The sequence below is a fragment of the Panicum virgatum genome, chromosome 8K (assembly GCF_016808335.1).
Source record: "Panicum virgatum strain AP13 chromosome 8K, P.virgatum_v5, whole genome shotgun sequence".
NCBI lineage: Eukaryota > Viridiplantae > Streptophyta > Magnoliopsida > Poales > Poaceae > Panicum > Panicum virgatum.
In genome coordinates, this window is record NC_053143.1 from 29,684,947 (window position 1) to 29,696,080 (window position 11,134).

General features: G+C 55.4%; 1 protein-coding gene across 1 annotated transcript; it reads left to right on the forward strand.

The window, feature by feature from the left end:
• Positions 1 to 6,647: 6,647 nt before the first annotated feature.
• On the forward strand, positions 6,648 to 9,520 carry LOC120644378 (zinc finger protein 511-like). The gene is made up of 4 exons (XM_039921003.1): positions 6,648 to 6,924; positions 7,452 to 7,516; positions 8,276 to 8,474; positions 8,778 to 9,520. The coding sequence occupies exons 1-4, from the start codon at positions 6,769 to 6,771 to the stop codon at positions 9,222 to 9,224; spliced, it is 867 nt and encodes a 288-aa protein (XP_039776937.1). The 5' UTR covers positions 6,648 to 6,768; the 3' UTR covers positions 9,225 to 9,520.
• Positions 9,521 to 11,134: the final 1,614 nt, after the last annotated feature.

Genomic DNA, 11,134 nt, shown 5'->3' on the forward strand with positions numbered 1-11,134 from the left:
TGATGTAGTACACCGGTCGTTGGACGGGCAGAGCATGGCCCTCGTCTTGTCTTTCGACCACGATCACCGCGCTGACCACTTGGGTCGTCGCGGCTACGTACAGATAGAGGGGCTCGCCGTCCGTAGGTGGTGTGAGAATGGGAGCACGAGTGAGTGATGCCTTCAGCCTTTCGAGGGCTTCTTGAGCTTCGGGGTCCGCGTGAAGTGCTCGGTTTTCCTCAAGAGTCGATACAGGGGTAAGCCTTTCTCGCCGAGATGCGAGATAAAACGGCTAAGGGACGCTAGGCATCCCATGACCCTCTGTACCCCCTTTAGGTCTCGGATCGGTCCCATCCGAGTGATGGCCGAGACTTTGTCAGGGTTGGGTTCGATGCCCCGCTGGGAGACAATAAAGCCCAAGATCATGCCTCGAGGCACCCCGAACATGCACTTCTCGGGGTTAAGTTTTACCCCTTTGGCTCGTAGGCAATCGAATGCGATCCTGAGATCAGCAACCAGGTCGTCCGCCTTCCTAGATTTCACAACGATGTCATCGACGTATGCCTCTACGCTGCGCCCAAGATGGTCTCCGAAAACGTGGAGCATACACCTCTGGTATGTGGCTCCGGCGTTTCTGAGGCCAAAGGGCATCGTGACGTAGCAGTACATGCCGAATGGTGTGATAAAAGAAGTCGCGAGCTGGTCGGACTCTTTCATCTTGATTTGGTGGCAACCAGAATAGGCATCAAGAAAGGATAAGAGTTCGCATCCCGCGGTAGTGTCTACAATCTGATCAATTCGTGGCAAAGGAAAGGGAACCTTCGGACATGTCTTATTTAAACTAGTGTAGTCTACACACATCCTCCAGCTTCCACTCTTTTTCTTCACTAATACTGGATTAGCTAGCCACTCGGGATGGAATACCTCTTTGACGAATCCGGCCGCCAGAAGTTTCTGCAACTCCTCGCCGATCGCCCGGCGCTTGAGCTCGTCGAAGCGTCTTAGGCGCTGCTTCACCGGCTTGGAGTTGGGTCGGACATCAAGAGAGTGCTCGGTGACCTCCCTCGGTATGCCAGGCATGTCCGAGGGGCTCCACGCAAAGATATCTGTGTTGGCGCGGAGGAAATCGACGAGCACCACTTCCTATTTGTCGTCGAGGGTGGCGCTGATCTGCAACGCCTTGTCGTCGGAGTGGCTCGGGTTGAGGGGCACCTTCTTGATACCCTCGGCGGGTTCGAAGCTCCCGGCGTGTCGGTGCGTGGAGTCCAAGGCCTCGCTCGCCATTTTGTCGAGGGTGGCTGCGAGGGCCTCGTCCTCCGCTTGAGCTTCCGCGCGCTCAACGCACTCGACGTCGCACTCGTAGGCGTGCTCGAACGAAGAGCCGATGGTGATGACGCCCTTCGGACCCGGCATTTTGAGCTTGAGGTAGGTGTAGTTGGGGACGGCCATAAACTTGGCGTAGCAAGGACGACCAAGGATGACATGATAGGACCCTCAAAATCCCACCACCTCGAAAGTGAGTACCTCCTTGCGGAAGTTGGCTGCTGTGCCGAAGCACACAGGCTCATCGATCTGGCCGAGGGGTTGGACTCGCTTCCCTGGCGCGACGCCGTGGAATGGTGACTTGCTAGGGCGAAGCTTGTCCAGTCCGATCCCCATGAGCTCCAAGGTGGGGGTGTACATGATGTTGAGGATGCTGCCTCCGTCCATGAGCACCTTGGAGAAGCGGGTGTTACCGATGATGGGGTCGACAACGAGCGGATACCGTCCCGGATGCGGGACTTAGTCGGGGTGGTCCTCGCGGCCAAAGTCGAGGTAGGATGGCGTGGCTTTGGTGATGGAAAAGACTTCGCGGCACTCACGCTTGCGCTACCGAGGAGTCATATTCGTCGTTGCTCCTCCAAAGATGAAGAAGGCGTTCTCCACTGGGGGGAACTCGTCATCTCCACCTTTGTCGCCCGCGTCCTTCTTCTTGTCTTTGTCGCGATGCGCGACGCAGTTGTAATACTTCTTGAGCATTTCGCACTTCTCGAGGGTATGGTTGATCGGGCCCTTGTGGTAAGGGCACGGCTTCTTGAGCATGTCGTCGAATTGGCCACCACCACCTCGAGGGGGGCCTCGAGGCCCTTTGCGGTCTGGGGCGGCAGCGAAACCCTCCTCGGAGTCCTCTACCCGCCCCGACTCACGCTGGTTCGGTGGGACCGGCTTCTTTCCCTTCCTCCCCCACTTCAGTTTCTTGGCGGGGGCGTTGGGCTTGACGCTGCTGCCCTCCGCGGGCGCATCGTCCTTGCGCTTGCTCGATTTGTCGTCAAAGATGGCACCAACAGCCTCGTCGCCGGTGGCGTAGTTGGTGGCAGCGTCGAACAACTCATTGGTGCTGACGGGTCGGCTTCTCGCAAGCTCGTGCACCAGGTTCCTGCACGTCGTACCCTCGAGGAAAGCATTGATGACCTCGACATGGGTGACACTGGGGAGCTCGGTGCACTGCTTGGAGAAGCGTCGCACGTAGTCACGCAGGGACTCGCGGGGCTTCTGGCGACACCCTTTGAGGTCCCAGGAGTTCCCAGGGTGCACGTACGTGCCCTGGAAATTGCCCACGAAGATATGGACCAAGTCGGCCCAGTTGTGGATCTGATCCGCAGGCAGGTGCTCGAGCCACGTTCGTGTGGCGTCAGCAAGATAAAGAGGAAGGTTGCAGATGATGACCGCGTCCTCCGTCGCGCCGCCTAGCTGGCACGCTAGGCGGTAGTCATTGAGCCAGACTGCAGGGTCAGTCTCGCCCGAGTATTTGACGAGGGTGTTGGGTTGTCGAAAGCGCGGGGGAAAAGATGCAGTTCGAATCTCCCGGCTGAACACCCGGGTGCCCGGAGGCTCCGGTGACTCACCCCTGTCGTGCTCAGGGTCGAAGCATCCACCCCGTCGAGGGGTGTACCTCCTGCCGTCGATGATGTTGCGGGCGTCGTCGTCGCCAGCGTGCCCGCGAGTGTCACGGATTCGCTCCCTTACGGGAACTCTCCCGATGCGCTCGTGCACCGAGGGCGCCTTCGCACCGGGCGCTCCGGCTGCCTTGCCCTTCCCTGCGGGGGTTGTGTGCACAGAAACCTCGCGGTCCTGATGCGCAGTCCCATCACGCGGCTCCGGGGCCTTCGAGCGCATACGAGACGCAGAACTCTCGGCCTGCTGCACGGCAGCTTGCCCGATGAGCTCCTGTGCCTCGCGGCGCAGGTTGCGGCCCGAAGGTGTCGATGGCTCGGGCATAGCTTGGAGTAGGTAAGCCGCAGCAACGAGCTTCTCGCCCGCCGTCTTCAGTTCCGGAGATTTGTCGACGTTGTCGTCGGCCAGGATGCGCTCCCGGGCAACACGTCCCGCCGCATGGGCGTGTGCACCACGCACGGTACGCTGCTGCTCGAGTGCGGCGCGTAGCTCCTGGGTTTGTTGACGCTGCTCGTCGAGCATGGCTTGAAGCTCGTTGAGCTGCGCCAGTTGAGCTTGTCGCGCCGCTGAACTTGACGAGGAAGGGGCTGCAGGCGGGACCACCGGTTGCTTTGCTCGCACGTCCGCCCCGCCGTCCCCGTCGTTGCTTGGGGCATTGTCGTCCTGCTCGTCCGCAAGGTCCGCAATGAAGCAGTCCCGGGAAGGATCAAAATCCCCCTTGCTGGAGTCTTCGGAGCAGGTGAGGCAGTAAGCCGTCACCAGCTGGAACGAGCGAAGAGCGTCGGGGTGGCGAACCCCGTAGTAGTCCTCGGCCTCCTCGGTCGTGAAGTTGTTCATGAAGAAGTCGATGTCGTCTGCGATCGAGCTCGCCGTCTCGGGGTGGGATTCGTCAGGGGACGACGCGATGAGGCTGCGAATCGACCGAAGATGATGACCCAGCAGATCCTCATGCTCGATGAAGTTAGCACTGGTTGACGAGGCGTGGGCGGCAGCGTTGCGCATCCCGAAGGGGAAGGGCGACGCCGAAGTCGAGTTCCCCCTGGGAGGCACTAGTGCTGCCGCAGGCGATGGTGCCGGCGCAGATGACGCCGAGGCACGCGATGACGAAACGGTGGCCCCGTTGGCCGTGATGCTGAGTTGCGACATGCCAGCCTCGTCCCACGTGGGGGAGCTGTGGCGTGCCGCATGACGCCGCTCCGCGCGTGCTTGTCGTGAATGCTGACCCGAGCGCCTGTTGCGCCGGGCTGGTTAAGTCGGAGCGATGGGGTTGCGTCCGGGGGAGAGGAGCTGCATGAGGTAGCCGTTGCCGGTCGCTCTGAACTCGAGACTCCCGAACCAGATCACAAATCCAGCAGGGAGCGGATTCGAGACACCCATAGGGTATGGGTTGGATCTGCTCGCCATCCCTGGAGATCAAATGGGAACAAGAGAGAAAAATGTCACGCAGCCGCCCCTACCTGGCGCGCCAACTGTCGGTGTCCCGACCCGGGGGCCCGGATCCCAACTAGTAAATGCTGCATGTTTCCTCGTCCCAGATGATGATGCAAGAGGTAATCACAGTAACACACGGTTTATCCTGGTTCCGGCCGCGGGGCCATACGTCCAGCAAAGGGGGTGTGCGAGGGCACTGTATTATCTTGCACCCGGAGTGCTTGTAGTAGGGGATACAAGCAAGGCGAGAGAGGGAGAGAAGCTCCCAAGTCTCAGCTAGGAGTGGAGTCGGTTGAGATGAGTGCTCAGTAGTCCCTGAATGTCCTCTTGAAGAGAGAAGCCAGAGAGACCAAGCGGACTAGAGTCCAGAGAGAGCCTAACCAGCCAGCAGCAGCTAGAGTCCAGCCCCAGCTAAGGAGAGCCCGCCTCCTCCTTTTATAGTCACAAGGAGGGGCGGCGTACATGAGTGGGGCATGGAAGTCGCCGTCCTCCCCTGAATCGCGGGGTACAGTGGTCGGACACTGTAGGAAGTACACTGTGGGAAGGCGGCGTGCATCGCTGTCGTCCGGATTTCGTCCTTGGTACAACGAAGATGACGCCGGTCGTCCGGTAGTGTCCCGGCGGTATAAATGGCGCGGGACGGCCCCGGATCCCATGGTCGGAGTGCGGTCGTGCGCACTAGAAGGTCCGGGGGACACGTGGAGGTCCCGGGCTCCTAAAAAGGGGAGGTCCGGGGCCCCGTCCGTGTACGCTGAGCGCTCCGTTTGGGAGGACACGTGACGTTACCGGACCCCTTCCCTTGTGGGAGGTGAGTCCGGATGGTCGGTGTCGGCAGAACAGGAACGGGGGACGTGCCGGGCCCGTCTTGTCTCGCGTTGCATGTCCCACAGTGCCGCTACAGCCTTCTGGATGGCGGAGCGGTGACCGAAGTCAGCGGATGGGACCCCGGTCACATCCACTGTGGGAGTGGTGGCCTGACGCCGCCTGTCCTTTGAGCCGTGGCAGAGTGGCTGGCTTGCAATGCCTTCGTACGACGAGCGGTTGGGCGGCGGGGCCGTTTGTCCCTTGTGCTGTGAGACGGCCTCGAGCGAGGCGGAGATGAGTCACCGCTCGAGGGTAGATCCGCTACCCTCGAGCGAGGCGGAGGTGCGTTGCGTGATCGAGGGTCCCGAAGGGAGCCCTCAAGCGAGGCCGAAAATGAGTCACCCGCTCGAGGGTAGATCCGCTACCCTCGAGCGAGGCGGAGATTGTCCAGCGGGCCCGAGAGGAACCCTCGAGCGAGGCGGAGATCGTTCCGCGGGTTCGAGGGGGATGTGAATGGGCCGCGTGCTGGGCTTCATTGAGTCCTTTTCTTTCTTCCAGATTGGAAGGAGGCCATGGGCCTAGTTGCCTTAACTGGTGTTTGTGTTTTTAAAAATGGTCTTAGTACCCCGATTAGGGTGTCCCTAATTGTGATACCCGACATCAGCCGAAACCAACCGGCTTCTAGACCAGCCGAACATGGTGAGAGAAAGAAAGGAAGCTAAGCAGGGAGATTATCCAATGTTGTTTACCCATTCAATTAAGCATTCTTTATTCTTCGATTTCACACGGTGCAATAGCAGTGTGAGCTCTTTCTTAAAAGATGGCTGCACGGAGAGAGATGCAAAGGCTGACGTTGGAAGAGGACGTCATTTCTGCATTACTCCTTTGTTTGAAATTGTAATTCGATTGGATTGCACCCTGTCATGGATCAAGGCGTCGTGAAGAAGCAAGTCGCCAGGTGCAGAGCCAAGGAGGATGCACCGGAGAGGAGCAGTATCTGATAACTTCTGGAGAGGGGCAGTATCGATCGGGTCGCTATCTGATCCCACCGTGATCCCAGAACAGCTAACCAAACATGACCTCCCGTAAGAGATCACGGTGTAGTGTAAATAGATTATAGATCCCGGACCAAATTTGCCGAACCAAACACCACCTAAATGAAAACTGACTGGATTGGGCTGTTTAACGGCCCTTCCTAATCCAGATGCTCAAAATGACGTGTTTGATTTCTGTTGGCCGTATTGTTCTGAACAATCTACTAGTATTCCTGAGACTGAAAAGGCATGTTGTCATGCAGTCAGTGTCGCTCCCAAAAACCTTCAGGAAATCCTTACAAGAATACTCTCAGCAAATCCATCTTCCTAGTTTGAATGGGCCCAAGCCCGGCCCATACTGAGGCCTAGTAACAGCGTCGCTGGACGGGCCATTAGGGCAGCCCACGCGATTGGGTCAGCCCAGTCCAGTTCACTCCATTCCCCACGCACGCGAACGGGAGGAGAGGACACGCACCTTCTCCTCGCCGGCATCGGCCGCATCGCGGAATTCGAATTCGAACTCGATTCCTCCCCTCTCGCTCTCCGCCCGCACCCCAACCCCACGGCGGCTACCGGGTGCTCGGAGATGCAGCAGAGGCCGGAGGACGCCATGGAGGAGGTCGAGCCCGAGGCGGCGGCGGCGCCGGAGCTAGGGTTCTGGCTCGCGGCGCGGCGGCGGCTCGCCCCCGACGACCCCTTCTTCGCCGCCGGGGACCTCGAGCGCGAGCTCCTCGCCAAGCACGTACGTCTAGTCGCCTCTCCCCTTCCCGCGTCCGCTCCGCGCCGAGCCCCTTTCTGCGAATGCTTTCGGTACGGCGTGCGTGAGGAGATTCCTGTTCCAGGGGGCCATTTGGGGTTGAGGCTGAGCGGGGCGAGCAGATTCTAGAGAAATGTTACACGCCGCACTTAATTTTTTGCTTTATGCACCGAACTGCGCGCAACTGGTGTTTCGTCGGGGGTTCGATTGGTTGTGGTAGCAGTATCACAGGTCCGTCGTAGATCCAAACTCACTTGGTGAAATGGGCCCTATCCTCGAGTTGATTTGGTTTGGCGTTAGGGAGAGAAAAACGAATTGCTGCTAGACGGACCTTCTATTCCGTAGGTCTGTAGCGATAAAGAGTCCCTTGGATGTCGCTGAAACCAGAGACTTCCTCTCTGTTCTGTTCCTGCAAATGCAATATCAACTCACAGCGTGTTTGACTCAATTCGTTGCGCAAGGTTTATACTGAAGTTTGATTAACCTCTTTGTTTGTTTGTTGCATATTACAGGTGGCCTTGGATCTCTCAGAAGATGACCGGAGCCAGCTTGAGAAGATGGAAGTAGCCAGCACGTGGTATGAAATTACCTTTCCAATTGCAAGTCCATCTGTTTTGAGTTCAATGATCCATTTATCATGAGCATATGTGTATAACTCTAGTGGGATTTGGAAAACTAAATAATCTTGCACACCGCCAAGCTGAAATATTGTCTCCAGCATCCACTTTGCTGATAACAGGTGACCAGATATCGTATGATGTCCCTGAGTTCCTAGTTCCAAGATACAGGATATGTTTTCCTCAAATGCATAGACCAGTGGTCGTCAAGCACGATACAGCTCGGGCAGTGGCTATTAGGCGCATTACATTTATTAAGGGTTGTAATCTGGGGTTTATTCTCTGTAAAGACATAAGTGAGCTGTTACATCCTGATGCCTTCCAACACAATTCATTCTGTAGTTCTGCGTCTGTTTCGAGCCTTGCCTCACTTGGCTGATAGAAGTCCAACCAAAATTGGCAACTGGAGGTTCCAAATCCAACCATGGGTGGTCATTCCAACAACAACAAATAGAACTGATGGCCTGCTCACTTTCAAGCAGGAAGACTAGTGGTACACTCCAGAAAACAGGCCACCCTAAACCTAAGGCCCCTAGGTTGGAGCTAGGAACAATTTTGTCCTTAATCTCAAGGCCAACATCCTTGCCTGAAACCTTGCGTCCAAAAGGACTGAATACTGTGCTGAGATCAAGCATGCTTTGTGTTTTATCTGCTGCAGTAGATACATTCTCCCTGTTTCTATTATTTTTCTAATGCAGTCATGTGTCAAACTCTTGCAGTACTGTGTTTTGCCCAATTGCTGGTTGCGGTGCCCATCTAGATTGTTTGGAGGACTTTGAGGACCACTATGTCACTCGACATACTGCTTCATGCTCTGTATGTTCAAGAGTATATCCAACTTCAAGGTTGCTAAGCATTCATGTGTCTGAGGCACATGACTCATATTTCCAAGCAAAAGTTGCCCGTGGTTTTCCAATGGTAATACCATCTATACAGCTACCATTTATATTAGCTGTCCATCTTTTCACTGATTAGTAACGTCTACAGAAACTTAGGAATCATGTTTTGAAGTATAGTGTATTAAAAAACTGACAGATATTAGAAGTATTTCTTACTGTGAGGATAAAAAATGAGTTAAGATATGTTCCTAACCCCACTTATGGATCTTTCAGAGTATCAATAACATTTTACTGTTGGGAAATTGACAGTGGCAATTCTTTGTTAGTCCTTTAGGTTTGGACAATCACTTGAATGTTGACATGTTCAATGTTTTTGTAACAGTACGAGTGTTTGGTGGAGGGTTGTGGGGTGAAGTTGAAGAGTTACAAAAGTCGGCAGCAGCACCTCATTGATAAGCATCAATTCCCCAAGTCATTCGAGTTCTTCAAAAAGGCACGGCCCTCCCAGAGGCAACGGCAGAAATCCCAGAGGAGGCAAACTGCTCACAAGGGAGAAGAGACAAGGGATAACTCGATGGATGTAGATGGGAAAGGCACGAGGCAAACTAACTGGAGGTATCGGCCAAAGCAGCATGACCACAAAGAGTTGAAAGAGAATGAGTGTCAGCATAAGGAGGCTAAGGAAAACGAAATGGAGGTCGAACAGAAGATCGACGAGCTGACTTCAGCCGTGTCAAAACTGAGCACAGCAGATTCCACCCCTGCAAACATCATTTTTGGCCACCGTCGCTCTCGTGGTCTTACATTTGTTCCGAGGTCAATCAGGTAGAACAAGCCGGCGGCCTCCCAGCCAGAAGGGAAATGACAAATACGTCATTTGGTCTTTCGATGGTTCCAGAATGGCAGAATCCGGGTAATTTTGTATGGGTGTTTGATCTTGGATTTGTAGTGTTGCGTGGACTGGTTTCCACTAATTATACATGGATCACGAGGCGGCAATCGTTTTCTTCCCTTGTATCCAGAACTCAGAAAATGTGTTATGCTGAAAAAAAAAACTCGAGAATGTGAATGGCCATTGCCGACCTGCAGTGACCCCCAAAATGGGTAGGCTGGGCTTGGAAAGTTTCTTGTCGGCCTGAAAAACAGGCCGTTGCGTGGTTTTCGTCGTTGAGTGAGTATTTTTTTTTTTGAACCGAGTCGTTGAGTGAGTATTGCAGGGAAGAAATCGATCATGGTCCATCACTTTCGTACCAATTGGCTATGTTGTTTATGCTATGCAGATCCACCTATTGGATGTTTCCATATCATTTTTTTATAGAAATGTTTTCATATCTGTCGGTACCTCTGGACTAGGACTAGGGTACCCTATTGTTGTGTCAAAACTCGCGTAGTTATCCGTAACTACGCCCTAAGGGGCTGAGCAGCTGGACCTCTGGGTCCGGCTCCATCTCACCAGACCAATGGTCCCGGACCCGCTTCCCACTCGGGGACGGGTCCGGTGTCATCACGTGTCCTAAAGGTGTTGCTGTGTCTAGACGAGAGCATCGTAGTTATCCTTGACTACGCGCTGACGGCCTGAGCAGCCAGTCCCTCGCGGTCCGAGGCCCTTCTCACCCGGTCAGCGGCCCCGGACCCGTCCCTTGCTAGGGAAGGGTCCGGTGACGCCACGTGTTCTGGAGAAGGGAACGCTCAGCCAAAACAGCTGAGGGCCCCGGACCCCCCCACGGGGTCCCGGACCCCCATATACTATCCGGACCCCTCAGCAGGGAAGGAACGTACACTCCGCTTGGGGGGCTCCGGAGCCGCCACGTATCCGCAGGCGCAGGCATGCGCGCGGCTGCGAGGCTTCCTCGGGAAGACTCGCCCACCTACCGCATTCAATGTGGGAGGCGTTAAGTGCGCTCTGCCACAGCAGAGTCCGAGGTGACTTTTGCCAGGCTGTACTATTGATCGCGCGTTACCAAGGCGCACAGTGCAGCCGCTGGCGCCACACACGCCACGCGCGTCAGTCTGCAACGCCAGTTAGACACGACAGCTCGGCGACGGAGGATCATAACACCTACGCAGTAGACCCAACAGCCTACGTCGCAACCTACACCGCCTCAACGGGCACTTCGCCGATGGGACAGGTGAAGACCCCCTCGGTCGGAGAGTCTACAGGATGATGAAGCGTATCCGGCAAAAGATTTTCCATCACTGTAGCACGACAATGTCTTTTTCGTGGTATACTATACATCCTTGTTGGACCCACCTGTCGGGGTCCAACACCTGTGTACGCGCCTCCCTTGCGCTATAAAAGGGAGACGCCCGTTATAGAAGGGAGGACTTGGAGGCAGAGGATAGATTCATCCACAGACACAAGAGCAATACAACTCTCAGTGGACGTATGGTATTACGCCCCGGCGGTCCGAACCACTCTAAATCCTTGAGTGTTCTTGTGTTATTGCTTCATGAGAAGATCTGAGTAATCGCTTGCACTTCCCCGAGGAATCACTCTCTGGGATTAGGCGGGTGTACTATGCCACCCGGCGGTGACCCTCTAGCCACGACAATATCATTGGTAGTGTTCCTGATGCTGCAACTATTTGTTCTTTCTTTCAGGTGTCGAAGTGTCCATGGCTTTTAAAGGGTACAAGCAAGCGAGATAGGCGATGATGGTGGTGGTTACGTATTTGACAGCGAAAGAAGGCTCGCTATTTCAGGTGGTGACACCTGCAGAGCTCCGTGTTGCACCGTGTG